General features: G+C 35.2%; 1 protein-coding gene and 1 pseudogene across 11 annotated transcripts in view; one reads left to right on the top strand and one right to left on the bottom strand.

Annotated features, from left to right (window-relative positions):
- Positions 1–15,586, top strand: part of LOC145296137 (alpha-(1,6)-fucosyltransferase-like) — an 884,509-nt gene that overhangs the window by 817,671 nt on the left and 51,252 nt on the right. For all 11 annotated transcript variants that reach the window (XM_080142295.1, XM_080142301.1, XM_080142300.1 and 8 more), the window contains one exon: positions 6,832–7,012. In XM_080142295.1, coding sequence (XP_079998421.1) covers positions 6,832–7,012 — 181 coding nt within the window. The remainder of the gene's footprint in view (positions 1–6,831; positions 7,013–15,586) is intronic.
- On the bottom strand, positions 3,937–4,053 carry LOC145296572 (5S ribosomal RNA; annotated as a pseudogene).

The following is a 15,586-nucleotide window of genomic DNA, read 5'->3' as shown; positions in this document are numbered from 1 at the left end:
CTTGTAGCGTTTAAATATTAATGACCAAGTCAAAAACGTCAGCCGAGTTTCATTGTTTATTTATTTTTTGGCCTCTGAATCGTTCAATCTTGTTTAGTAAACCCAAGAGATCGATTATTTATGCAGTTATCCTCAACACTTCGATCTGATTAATTTTTTCTTTCTTAGTGTGCCTAAAACTAAACCTTTCCAAGAACTGTCCTTCTGAGGAAAACAATGCCACAAGGCTGCTTCCTAGCTGACTATAGCATGGGTGTTTTCAAGTCCAAGGTACACAAATTCTTGTTGAACTATCTTCTTTTAATAATCAAATTCTTATCCGTTTCACCTATCGTCACGAATCCTGAAAGTGTTTCTCACTGGACACCTGAAAAACTCATTAACTCTTGTCCTCGAGTGGCTTTTGATCCATGATAAGCGGTGACTCTTTGGTAAAAAAAATAAAATCAATGAATACCATTATGTAGTTATCTCCCCTCAACACCATCTTCGATTTTATTGCGTTTGTGATTTAAGATTGTTCCCACAGAAGAGATGTTGCGAGCCTGTCTCTGCTTTATAGTTATTTTCATGGCAAAGGCTCGTCTGAGCTCCAATCTATGGTTCGCCCTCACCAAATTTTCACAAAAAAAGCACTCGTTTAGCGGAAACCACTATCAATAATTTCTCCCACGCTTTATCTGTGCCTAAACTTAAACGCCCATTAGCCTCCTCTCTCTTTTCACCAGATTATTTCAGTCTATAAATTAATCAAGCTCTATCCACCACCTGGCAGCTGCTAAACTTTTGTGTGACCAACGCTATGGGTTTAGACAAGCTCGTTTTACTGCAGATATTCTAACTGTAATCTCTGAATGTATTTACAATGTAATGGATAAAGCAGGGGAGGATAGGGCAGTAGCTCTAGATATATCTAAGACTTTTTACAGGGTATGACACAATGGTCTTCTCATGAAAATCAGATCCTATGGTATTACTGGACGAATACTTAATATAATTAAATCCTTCTTAAGTAAGAGAAGAATCCAGGTTGTCCTCAATAGTCATACATCATAACAATATGGTATGTGGGTTTACCTCAGGGGTTGATCCTTGGACCTTTATTATTCCTGATATTCATAAATGATTTCCCTGATAAAATTGTCTCTGAGATGGGTATATTTGCTGATGACACCATGCTTTATAACAGACATGAGGGGAAAACAAATGAACACATATCCAAAGCAATGGCAGAAATCCTGGAGGAAGACCTGCTTTGTGTGGTGGAATGGGGATAAAAATGGATGGTCACATTAAGACTAAGTTCATTTCCTTTAATAACTAAACGAAACTGTCTCAATCACCAATAGCTATGGCTAATGATACATTACCTGAAAATACTTCGTTCAAACTCGTTGGCTTAATGTTCATGAGGAACATGAGTTTGAACAGATACATTGAGTGCATTGCCAAGGCTGACTGCAAAGAAGGTGGGCTCTCTTTACCATGCTAGAAAGTAACTTACACCTGAGAGTATCCTGTACCTTTACAAGGTCACCCTTCGCCGGTGTATGGAGTATTGTTGCCGCGTTTGGGCTGGTGCATCTTCTATTAGTCTCTTCCTCTTAGACAAAGTTCAAAAGAGAGCTGACAACCTAATAGGTTCCACACTATCAGCCAGGCTTCAACCGCTGTCCCATCAACGAAATGCTGCATCCCTCTGCCTGTTTTAGAAGTACTTTAATGGTAGGTACTCCGACGAACTAAAAACCACTCAACGTAAATATCTCCGACAAGCAGCAAAGTCGCACCCCTGCACAGCAGAAATCCCTAGATGTAAGGAAGCCATCAACTCTAATAGTTTCTTCCCTTTGACTTCTAGATTTTGGAATTCCCTTCTGACTGTACTGACATGCAGAAGTTCAAGTGTAATGTAAACAGACATCTTGCTGCTCAACTCCCTACATAGTATCCATGCAAGTTATGTCCCAGATAGTAGCCCCCTACATCAAAGTGGCACTGTGCCTTGTTTGGGTCGAAAATGCAACAATAAAAAAAGAAGTTTTATATAAAAGAAATAAAAAGATGAGTGGAAGCTCCTTGTGAAAATTTAAATATGTTCGGTTTTTGTGGGAGTTTAACAAGGAGTACCTTTTAGTTTTTGTTCATCCCCAAACATATTGGCACTTAGACATAAAGAGGTTACTATTTGGGATTAGTTTTACAAGGGAATATGTAGGGAGTTGAGCAGCAAGATAACTGTTCGTATTTAAACTTCTGCATAGGTTTTATTATAATTACGAGTTATCTTCGATAAGTTTCCAGACTTCTTTCGTACAAGCATTTAAAATTGTCAAAAGTGAAGATTCAGTATGTTATTGCTATGCATATGATATTACTGTCCAATTTCATGATTTCAGGTTCAAATGAACAGCTACAGCAGGAATTGGAATACATCCTACTAAAGCTGATTGTCACAGCTGGTGAAATAAAAAAAAATGTAATCTGGATGTGAGGATACTTTGAAATACTGATATGCAATAAAATTCTGTTTTAAACTTTGAAAAAAATGCCATGGAAACGTATGGAATGCTTCAGACTGCTTTTGGACCATCTTGCATGAATTGAGCATCATTTTTTTGGAGTGGCATAAGAGATTCAAGGAAGGCAGTGAGGGATGAGAGGTGTGAGAAAGTCGGAACTAGAGTTGATTCGCCAAACAAAAGATTTCATAGATAAGGACCATCGTATGTCTATAGACGCAATAAGTGCACAGTTTGATGTCAGTGTGGGAACTGTACACACAATTATTCGTGAGGAGCTGAAGATGTGAAAGAATTGTGCAAAGTTTGTCCCAAGGGTGCTCCGTCCTTGACACAGTTCCTCACCCTCCCTATAGCTCAGACCTTGCTTCCTGTGACTTTTGGTTATTTCCTAAGTTCAAGGAAAACCTTAGAGACTGTCATTATGAGACAATTGAGATGAAAAAGGCTGTTACGAGGTTCATTGATACACTCGCACAAGCCTTCCAGAAGTTGTTGGAATGGTACAACAACAAGTGCATTGCAGCCGGAGAAGATTACTTTGAAGGGGATTAGAGTTTCATTTGTGTACTATCAATAAAAGTGGCCATACGAAAAAAAGTTGAAACTTATTTAAGGTATCTCATATTTCTTGATTAAAATCAAGAAATATGAGATACCTTAAATAAGTTTCGGGGGGCATAAAATTGGTGCAAATATGTTCTGTTTGGGCAGATTTTGCCTCTCTTGGGACAGGTATTTTTTTTTTTTTTTACTTACGCTATAAGCTAACACGGATTTCAAAGATATTGGGTTTCTCCGTATGAACGTTATAGATTTAACTTTATAACTCGGCCAACATCAATAATATTATTCTCTATGAAAAAGTGTTGAAATTGTTGATCAAAAAAATAGAATAATGTTTTGGAATCGTCCAAGCAGATGGCATTAACATTAACGTTGCCATTAGGTGTGGTTCGCTGGAGACGCCGTTGCTTTCGATCAGCACCAACAGCAACCCCCCCCCCAAAAAAAACAAAAAAAAAAAAAAAGAACAAACATGTATAACGGTATCCCATGTCTCTACAAAACCACCATGTTTGTTTCTCTACACATCTGAGCTTGAGAAATATAGTTTTAAATTTATAAATTTAAATGATAAATTTCTCAAGCTGAGATGCTTGAAATAAAATAAATTTTAACTCGAAATGACTCCCATAACTAATGAATACATAAATAATATAGAATAAATAACAGCAGGCTCCTTCAGTCTTTGACAGACTAAGGATACCCACGAAGGGTTGCCTGCGCGTGAAATTTTTGTGGCAGGAGGTGCACAATCTCCAACCACACCCCTCCTGAGTCGAAATTGTTGAATACCAGTGGCAAGTGAAGTACAGGACGACTGGAAACAAATGCCGAGATAAGCGGAGAGCACATACAGCACCTAGAATTCCCAAATGGTCACCCATCTGATACTAATCAGGCTCAACGTTGCTTAACTTCGGTGATCTGACGAGAACCGGTGTGTCAACGTGATTGTGCCGTATATAAATAAATAACCCCAAAAACATTCCTGTTTTTCTCTTTTCATTTGCTATGATCTTGTCTCGCCTCTGAAAACCGAAATGTTAATTTTGCCATGCTTCAAACGATTTATGCAGCTGGTTGTGTCGTCACCATCACCCCCCCCTTAAAAAAAGTGACAGATATACTGGTACATCGACTTCTTGTCTATTTCTATTAGGCAGTGTCTGAAGTACTTTATAGTTAAATATTTAGAGATTCATTAAGAATTGTCTGAAGTACGGGTATCCAATCTGATAGATCATGCACTATCAACTAAACCTCAACCTCTGGCACATCACCGCAATGTTGCATCCTGTACCTGTCTTTTAAGTATTTTATGGAATGTGCTCTGGTGCTCCCTTTATAGAAATACTAGTGTTGGAACGATTAATCAGAATCGGGAGTCTGAGAAATCAGAACTTTTCAAGTATTGGAATCGGGGAAAATTTGTGCCTATTTTCTGATGCCAAAAAAAAACGACTCTTTTACTTGTCTTTTGTTTGAAACTAAATTCTTCACGACTGATAGTAATGATAAAATAATAAATATTTATTGATTTTAAACGATTAGTAGAACTAAAATCTATACATCATCCTCCCGCAAGTGTATTTTTACATTTGACATTGATATATCTATTATATCTATAAAAGTGAACGTGTCTCTCTGTCTGTCTGTCTGTGTGTCTGTCTGTTTGTGTACATTTCCCTATGCAATAACTCTGTCAATTTTTAGTCTATAGACTCGAAATTTGAAATACCGGGTACTGAGATTTGGGAAAATCGATGTGACGGGTGTCAGCCAGAAATTTGGCTGTTAAGGGGTCAAATTTCAACGATTTGACCTTTAAGAACTCTACCAAACTCCTCCGACAATTTTGGGTCTAAACACTTGAAATTTTAGATATAGGTTCCTTGAACCTGGATCTAACTTAATAAAGTGATTTGATCCCGAAACTATAAATTTTAAGGGGTCATAATAGGGGTCAAAGTTTTAAAAAATTAACCATTTTTTTTGTTTTTTTGCTTTTTTTGCACAGCATACACCTCCAAACACCCGAGCAACGCCGGGCACCCCTGCTAGTATATATATATATATATGCACATTGACCATGCGTTTTACATTAAGCGGGGGGAAAAATAACAACTTTATGGTTAAATATTTAGAGATTTATTAAGAATTGGAATCGGGAAAAATATTGGAATCGTCGCATCATTAATACCCCTGATTAATCCTAATCCTAACAGAGGACTATACCAAATTTCAGCTATATCGGCATTGTAGTTTCAGAAAAAATGGAACGGACAAACATTAAGAGAAATATAAAATAGGATATATATATGTGTGTGCGTGCGTGCGTGTGTGCATACATGTATACTGTAAATAAAATAAAACAAAATTTTATATTATTTAGATCCATCGGACTACTCTTCTTTTGAATGTCATTTTCACAACGTTTCAGTCGATGTAACCTCCGGCCTTCTTCAGGTGTATCTTGTCGAAATTGGGAATGTTTCTGTCGAACTCAGGAATTTGGATGAAATTTCTAACAGAACCCTTTATTTACTTTACGTGGGTAGCATGCTCTTGTTCTGTCAGCCATAATTGGATAGAGATTCTAAGTAATTTGCAATTGTATTTTTCGGTCTCCCACACTGAGAATTAAAAAAAAAAAATGAGAAATTAAAAAATTGTGAAAGTGATATTCTCCTAAAGGTGGAAGGTTCAATTCTCAGTGTGGGTGACTGAAAAATACAATTGCGAATCACTTGGGACCTCTAAGTCATGGCTGATGGAATGAGAGCATGCTACCCCTGTGAAGTAAACTTTTCCGTTTAGAATTCTGTCCAAATTCTCAAGTTCGACAGAAACATTCTTGAGCTCAACAAGATATACCTGAAGAAGGCCAGAAGTTACATTGACCGAAATGTCTTGAGAATGACAGTCAAGATGAGAACAGTAGTCCGATGAATTAAATAATATAAATAACAAATCCTCATCTCAAAAATTCAGAAAAAAAATATGCTGAATTTTTAAGCCCCAAACATCATTTTTAATATCTTCTACGAGACTAAAAAGAAAAGGAAATAAAAATTCATCATGAAAGATATACAATGACTGTTAATAATAACAAGGAAGAGGGAATGAACTATTGCTATGTGTCAGCTACACAACAAAATTCCAGCTGTTTATGTAATAAGTCGCAAATTTGGCCCATTTTATAATGCAACATCTAAAAAGTTTTTTTTTTTTTTTTTTTTTTTTTAAGATTTTAAAATTAATCAAATAACCCCCACCCCCGGAATAAATATACAAAAAAAAAATTCAATTTTCTTTTATTTTTGTTTTTAATCTTTTTATTTTTGTTTTTAATCTTTTTATTTTGTTTTTAATCTTTTTATTTTGTTTTTATTTTGTTTTTAATGTTTTTTGTTTTCATTTTGTTTTTAATGTTTTTTGTTTTCAATGTTTTTTGTTTTCATTTTGTTTTCAATGTTTTTTGTTTTCATTTTGTTTTTAATGTTTTTGTTTTCATTTTGTTTTTAATGTTTTTTGTTTTCATTTTGTTTTTAATGTTTTTTGTTTTCATTTTGTTTTTAATGTTTTTTGTTTTCATTTTGTTTTTAATGTTTTTTGTTTTTACTTTGTTTTTAATGTTTTTTGTTTTTACTTTGTTTTTAATGTTTTTTGTTTTTACTTTGTTTTTAATGTTTTTTGTTTTCATTTTGTTTTTAATGTTTTTATTTTGTGTCTTTTCTTGCAGGATGTTTACCAGCACCATCTTCGATTCATGAGGTTTTGAGTCGCAAAGTTGAAAACGACATTGTAGAGTTCTGGTACTACATGCGGTTCTCTCTGAAAAGCATTCGGGACTTGTCTGTTGGCAATACGATGCTTGTCAACAGGGTCGACGAGATCCTCAGTGACGGATTAGACTACAAAAGGTATTTTGATAGTTTTAATGCATCGCATTAAAAAAAATTTTTCCTTTTTTTGTTTTGGCTTGAAAATCACCTTCCTTTTCTTAAAAAAAAAATCACCTTCCTTTTCTTAAAAAAAAATCACCTTCCTTTTCTTAAAAAAAAAATCACCTTCCTTTTCTTAAAAAAAAATCACCTTCCTTTTCTTAAAAAAAAATCACCTTCCTTTTCTTAAAAAAAAAATCACCTTCCTTTTCTTAAAAAATCACCTTCCTTTTCTTAAAAAAAAAAATCACCTTCCTTTTCTTAAAAAAAAAAATCACCTTCCTTTTCTTAAAAAAAAAATCACCTTCCTTTTCTTAAAAAAAAAATTACCTTCCTTTTCTTAAAAAAAAAATTACCTTCCTTTTCTTAAAAAAAAAATTACCTTCCTTTTCTTAAAAAAAAAATTACCTTCCTTTTCTTAAAAAAAAAAATTACCTTCCTTTTCTTAAAAAAAAAATCACCTTCCTTTTCTTAAAAAAAAAAAAAAATAATGTATCCATTACTGTTTTCATCTTAAGTTTCATTTTCACAACGTTTCGGCCGATGTAACCTCTGATGTTCGTCAGGGGTATCTTCTCAAACTCTGCTGAAATTTTAAATCTGCACAATCAATTAGTATCAACATTAAGTACAACTTTTTTCATCCTCTTGGCTTAAGGTTAGAATCAATTATCACACTTCCAGTCTTCGTGTTAAGAATGGCTTTCATAATTTTCTTCAAGTCTCTAACTTCATTAATTGTCATTTTATATTACGTTTCCGAATTTTTGAGATGAGGATTGGTTATTCCAGTCATTTGGATTCTTCGGACTACTGTTCTCATCTTGGGTGTTATTTTCACAATGTTTTCGTCGCTGTAACCTCCGACCTTCTTCAGGTTTATCTTGTCGAACTCAGGAATTTGGACAGAATTTCGAACGGAACTATTTACTTCATGGAGGTAGCGTGCTCTTGTTCTGTCAGTCATGAAGTCCTAAATAATTTGCAATTGTATTTTGAGTGTCAACTGCACTGATTAAACCTTTAACCTTCAGAAGAATGACCCTGACGTAGTGGATAAAGTACTTGATAAAATTCAATTGTAAGTTACACTCTTTTCTCCTTTATTTCATTGCTTGATATCGCTGGAAAAATGATTGGATCATTCTACCACTCCAATGCAATCCTCTATCTGTATAAGAGCCAAGTATGCCCTAAAATGGAGTAATGTTGCTACATTTGGGCAGGAGCTTCCCTATCTAGCCTTAATACAGATCAAAAACGGCTTTGAAACTTAGTAGGGGATGCCCTTTTCTCTTCCCTGCAACCTCTTTCCCCACAGAAGAGACGTTGCGAGCCTGTCTATGCTCTATCATTATTTTCATGGCAAGTGCTCGTCTGAGCTCCAATCCATCATCCCCCTTTGCCAAACTTTCACAGAAAACTCAATTAGCTACAACCACTATATATGATTTCCCCCACACTTCCTATCTATGCCTAAATCTTAACGCAGATTCCATAAAAAAAACCTTCTTTTCCAGAACTGCTCGTTGGTGGAACACTGTTCCACTGGCCTGCTTCCTGGTTGAATACAACATAGTAGTCTTCAAATCCAATGTAAACAAGTTCTTGTTGAGACATCCCCATAAATAATCAAATTCTACCTGATTTACACCATTAACGATAACTACACTACAATCTTACATTCAATAACCCTTATCCTTGAGTAGCCTTCGCGCCTTGATAAGTGGTGATTCCCAAGTAAAAAAAAAAAAAAAAAAAAAAAGAATATGACGCACTTTGTGTGTGTATGAGTTTATTCTTTATGGACTTTGAAACGGCTTGGCCGATTTAAAAAAAAAAAAAATACTTTCACACAAATGTATTTCATGTGTATGGAAATGTTCTTAGGTAGGTTTTGTATCGGAATGCCTCCAATAAGTATAAAAAATTGATAATCGAAAAATCTGATTAAAAGGGAACAGTCTGATTTTGAATTAAGTTAACACCTACATATAGCCTAACATCACAAGTGCATTTAAAAAATTTTAGCACCACACAAGTAGATGGACATGGTGCATAAAATCAGCAATAGAGTTTTTGATATAGCAGGGCCGTGTTCGAAATGAATGTTTCTGTGTAGAGCACAATTTAACCGTAATACTTAACTTTTGCATTTTAAACTTTAATTCAAGCCATTATATATAAAAAATAATTTTATAAACTCAACAGTAGGTTCTCTACAGTGCAATGTAGACTACAATTTAGACTAGACTTTAGAATTCCCTCTAAGATCTCTGCATCCCTGACTGTACTGATATTCAGAAGTTCAAGTGAAATGTGAAAATCTCGCTTCCCAACTCCCTACATAGCATCCCAGCAAATCTCATCCCTGTTAGTAGCCCTTTACGACTCTGGTTTTTAAAAAATTGTCTGGTCAAACCCGTCTGCATTCCCTGGTTAGGGCACCTCAGATAGTAAGCAATAAATTTACTCCATCCAAAAGATGTGTGGCAAGGCCTGAGAGAGTGGATCATCTAGATTATACCCAGAACGAATGCCTCAGCCTTATAGATATAAGACCACCGAAATGACCTAATTTTTCTTGGACTCTCAAGATCAGAAACTTTGGCATGTGTCTTTGATTGCGATCCGACACCGAATGAATGGCGTGGAGCGATGATTTTGTAGGTTATCATCAGGTCGCAAGCTGAAGAAGTATGTGGTGTACTCCCCCGCCATTATCACCATGCACACAAAAGCAAAAACCAAAAAAAGCAAACCAACAGCAGCACACTGGCGATGAGAAATGGACTTTTGGAAATACTTTGTTCAAATTTTCAAAAGTTGAGATTATTTTTCTGCAATCAATTTGTTGCAATTGCTGATATGATTGTGAAGAATTTTCATCTCAGATTCTCGACAGACGCAGAAACGAAATGAAGAAAATAGGGCAATTATTTTGGAATTGCAAAATCAAAATGTGAAATCTTGGCAAGACTATTCTGTCCCTCTCACGAACATTTCTCTCGCTTCCTACATCGCCTCCTTTATCTTTCTTTCTCTAACGCCCCCCCCTCTCTCTCTATCTCTACCCCCCTCTCTCTCTATCTCTACCCCCCTCTCTCTCTATCTCTACCCCCCTCTCTCTCTCTATCTCTATCCCTCTTCTCTCTCTATCGATCCCCCCTCTCTCTCTATCCCTCTTCTCTCTCTATCGATCCCCTCTCTCTCTCTCTCTCTCTCTGTATATATCTATAAAAGTGAACGTGTCTGTGTATCTGTCTGTCTGTGTACATTTCCCTACAGACTCGAAACTTGATATACAGGGTACTGAGATTTGGGAAAATCGATGTGATCGGTTTTCGGCCAGAAATTTGGCGATTAAGCGATCAAAGTTCAACGATTTGACCTTTGAGAACTCTACCAAACTCCGACAATTTTCGGTCTAAACACTTGAAATTTTAGATGTAGGTTCATTGGACATGGATCTAACTTTATAACTTGATTTGAGCCCAAAACAATAAATTGTAAGGGGTCATAATAAGGGTCAAAGTTTTAAAAAATTGACCGGTTTTAAAAGAAATTTTTTTTGCTCAACATACACCTCCAAATATCCAGGCAACACCGGGCACCTATGCTAGTATATATATATATATATATATATATATATATATATATATATATATATATATATATATATATATATATATATATATATATATATATATATATATATAATCTTAGCTCTATATAACGCTTGTTCTCTGTCGTCTGCTCCCCCATTTGCTTCTTGCTTTTATTCCCTTCAGTAAGGAATTAACGTAGATCATTTTTCAATTTCTTATTCTTAACCCAAAAATAAATTCCAAATATTTGTTCTCATGACCAACGGCTCTTTTTTTTTCTTCTTTGTTCCATCGTCTTACTTGGATGGTGGGAGTGGAGAGTAAAAAAAAAAACAACAAAAAAAAACAAACAAACCTTGGAGATTTGAAAGTCAAAAAGCCATTGTTAAATTATCTTCTATTCAAAACTCTCCTTGCATTTTTTTTTTTTTTTTTTTTTTTTTTCTTGCGATTTAGTCCAAACTCAGTTGGAGGTGGGGGGGGGCGAGTTTCTTTTTAAAATCGGAAATACAGTTTCTCTTGACTTTTATATATATATATATATATATATATGCGTGCGTGTAATGTGCACACACAATCTGGAATCGCATTATTCTTGATTGTGAACTTTTCTTTATTGTCTCTTTAATATTTGCTGACTTCAAGAAACTAAGCTCATTATTTTTCATTCTTCACTGTATTTGCAACCATGTTCAGAGATCTATGTATATGTACGTGTCTGCACATATGTCTTTGTGTGTATATATCTTTGTATGTCTATATCTATGTATATGTATTTATATGTTTTTGTCTTTATATGTATAATGAATGTATAATGTCTTTATATGTAGACTAGCAGGCCACCTGGCATTGCCCGGTCGTAAAATACGCTTAAATATGATATTTTGATTAATGCAGATTTCGTAATAATTATTATATTGGATCCAATATATAGAAATTAGTGGGGGTACCCGGCGTTATCTGGGTGTTTGGAGGTAAAAAAAAAAAAAAAATTGAAAAAAGTGTTAGTTGTCAGGCAGGCTCGAACCCGTGACGCGAAGGTGGAAAAGAAAGTGAAAGAAACCGTGACATCTTACCGCTACGCTACGAGGCCATAGGAAGTGAAAAACGTTCAAATTTAATGACTTGCGGAGTGAATGAGTTCACGCAGGTGCAAAAATGAAGGTTGGCTGAAGGCCAGTTCAGCTTTCTGCCGTTTCATTTATTTGTTTCCCCATGATGTTGGGGAAAACTAGCTCCCCAGAAAAAGGTTGTCCAAATGAATAGCAATTGTCTGATATGAGGGGTTTCCCCCCCCACATTGATCAAAGCTAATTGCATTCTGGACGTTCCTGGCAGAAAAGCCGGGAAGCTGCTTTCGATTTTGATTAGTTTCGTGTTTATACGAAAAATACAAACAGACACGCGAGAGGATGGAATAGCGCGAATTTTATAAAAGTCGATCAAAATAAATCTCACTTTAGCACCCTCTTTGTTTTGAAGGTATTTGTTCTTCAGACCGAAGGCAAACATTTTGGTGGGAGAAGTGTTCTGTGCGTCAGCAGCAGCTCTGGTTGAATCCATATAGTCGCTCAGTCGTCGATGTTGTTGACGGTCACTGACTTTCTCCAGAGGACGCTTTACCTTCAGTACATAGGTGTGACGTTGGAGCAGTACCTTCTCATCAAATGACGTTGGATGAAATGAGCACTGAACGATTCTTGTTTTGTTGCTGCTGAAAATCTTTGAACACAACTTTGATGTCAGAGAAGTTTATCGCTAGGTGGGACCTCTAGCTTGGATGAGACCTGTTTCACAACTTCATCGAAGTCTGGTTCTTTGTCGAATCAAGATCTCTTGCAGTTCTTGAAAATCTCAAGGAGAGAAATGTTTGCCACGTCATTGATTATGATTGTGCATTTAAAATAAAATTTGAGATGTTGAAAAATTGAAAAATGGAAATATTTAATTATAATGGATAAATTTTGAAAAAAATCAAGAATTTTTTTTCTGGTTTACAACCAATATTTGACTGAAAATAGCTTAAAAAAGGGTAAAAATTAGGATTTTCCAGAAAACAATGCATATTATGGTTTTATGATGCCAGATTTGGATTCTGCGCCTCCCAAAACATCGGAAAAGTGGTCTGGATTATGAAATTTGAGCAAGAATGACAAGAATTATCTGGATTTATGGTTTAAATGATCATTGTAGATTGTCCAAAATTATGGAAAAACGGGCAAGTTCAAATGTTTCCAGTATGTTAGAATTAGTTCCTCAGAGTGATTTTTTTTTTTTTTTCACTCAATTGGATTATGCCTTTCTAGCCTAGATTCTTATTTCTGAAGGATGAGAAATTTCATCTCGGGATTTTTTTGCAATCTTTCGTTAAAATGTATCGGCCAGGGGCAAATTTTGGGCATTTTTTAATGAAAAAAATGCTAATTTTTGTGGTAAATTTTGTGAAAAAATCTATAAAAAAAAAAAAAAACAGGTCAAAAACTTGTTCATATGTTCCATTTTTTATAATGAAGTAAATTTAGGGCCTTTGACATTATCTTAAGGGGTTTACAGGACATATTTAGGGGTTTCTGGAAGAAATTTTAGGCAATTCTTCAGGTGTACCCAAATTTACTCCTTGGTAAAATCACTGTAGTCACAATTTTGCAAAAATTAAAAATTTGTGAACTTCAAATGGGCACATCTTGAGAAATAATTGGCGTTAGAAGACGAGTCCAATTTTTGAAACCTCAGACTGAGCTATTCAAATATATAGGAAGTTGCTAAAAATCCATATGTCCGCCTGCCAGCCCACTGTGTGGAGGTTGAATGTTCAATCCTTGATGCAGGCATGACTCAAAATACAATTTTCTAAAATTTGACAAGTTTTAATTATCTGAAATTAACTCCCGTTTTCTTTTAGACTGGTTTCAATATAGCGTCATGAGATCATCTCTCATAGTTTAGCTAGGAAATTTGATTTTCTAATTCAAAAATAAAACTATTTGATCAATTTACATGATTTTTGGTGTGTGTTATTTTCTTTCTGTCACTGATATGTACACCATACAGATTTTTTTTTTCTAATTTTAAGAGGAATTCTAGACGTGGATTTAAAACAATATTTAATTTTCTTTTTTTTAATTGTTTTAAAAAATTTTTTGTTGTAAATTTGTGATTCTTGTGATTAAAAGTGCTCAGTAATTTAAGACGAGGGAACATTTTTTTTAGTTTAGACCATCTACAATATCACGTGATGAAAATTTTCTAAAGTCCAAAATTTTGTATTGCTCAATGAGCAAACTATAGAATGTGTGTGTGTGTGTGTGTGTGTGTGTCGGCACTAATCCTGTTTGGGTTTAACCAGCTTCCTCCTAAGGATAAAGTTCCATGGGAGTATGAAATTCACAAATTCAGTCGTTAGGTTTTTGCTACTCTTGCAGGGAGATGTCGAAGTTCTCCTCTATACAGCGTCTGGAATTGCCAAATTGGTCACCCATTTTGGTAATGACCAAGCTCAATGTTGCTTAACTTTGGTGATCTGATGGGAACCAGTGTGTCAACGTAACTATGCTGTATATAAAAATATAAACTATGGAATACGGACACACAACCAACTTCAATGCGAAAAAAAAAAACACATCAGTCGACAATTTTTTTAGAAATATTTTAGAATATCAAATTTTTATTTAATCCCATAATACTCATCATGTGATCAATTTATTAAATGACGAAAATCCAAAAGTCGGAGAAATCAAAATTGTATGAGAACAATCTATCAATTTGAGAAAATTCAATCAAAAATTAAAATGTTTTATAAATATATAAGCGCACTTTGTGTCGTGAAAATCCGCTCAAAATCTTAAGTTTTATTTATATATCTATAAAAGTGAGAATGTGGGTGTGTGAGGATACTTCTCAACCTATATACTCGACGAATTTTTAACTTGAAATTTGGTATATAACGTATTCAGACATGTAAAAAACTTTTTAATCAGTTTTCATCCTGGGTCTAAGTCTTTTCCTGATTTACATCAATGATCTTCCAAATAACATCCTAAGATACTTTCGTTGACATTTATGCTGACGGCACTACATTCTATGGGAGCACATCAAAGGCCGTAAATGACAAAGTTCTCTCTGACTCTCTCTCTTTCTTCTGATCGTGAGCACGTGGTACAATGGGGAAAATGGTGGCTGATTACTTTTGCATCTAAAACCAAGCTCCTATCTTTACATCATCACAGCTCTGATCCTCATCTGGCATTAATTGTAATGAATGAATCTTGTCTTGGGGAGGCCCCATGTTTTGACAAGCTTTTGAGCTTGACATTTACTCCTGATCTAAAATGTAACACATACATCAAATCTAAAATGAAACACATACATCAAATCCGTTGCCAAGGCTGCTGGAAAAATGGTGGGATCCTTCTACCGCTCCAGTAAATATCTCACTGCTGATGCAATTCTCTACCTATATAAAAGCCAAGTATGCCCAATGATGGAGTACTATTGCCACATCTGGGCAAGAGCTACTAGAAGCAGCTTATCCTGCCTAGACAGAGTTCAAAATAGACTTCGTAGCTTAGTGGGGGTGGGGGGTTCTCTTCCCTGCAACCTTTTTCCCATAGAAGTGACGTTGCAAGCCTGTCTTTGTTTTATCGTTATTTCCATGGCAAGTACTTGTCTGAGCTTCAATCTATGTTTCCCCCTTCTCCAAACTTTCACAAAAAAACACTCATCTAGCCAAAATTACTATTAATTTCCCACACTCTTTATCTGTGCCTAAACCTAAGTGCAGATTCCATGAACAAAGCTTCCTTCTTAGAACTGCACACTTGTTGAACTCTCTTCCATTTGCCTGCTTTCCAGCTGACTACAATTTGATTGTCTTCAAATCCAATGTAAACAAATTTTTGATGAACCATCCCTCTAAGTAATCCAATTTACAAAATTTTCACTATTT

Source organism: Euprymna scolopes, chromosome 16, assembly GCF_053919585.1.
Source record: "Euprymna scolopes isolate OS-2025 chromosome 16, ASM5391958v1, whole genome shotgun sequence".
NCBI lineage: Eukaryota > Metazoa > Mollusca > Cephalopoda > Sepiida > Sepiolidae > Euprymna > Euprymna scolopes.
The sequence above is the reverse complement of the archived record's forward strand: the minus strand, read 5'-3'. Positions and strand labels throughout refer to the sequence as shown.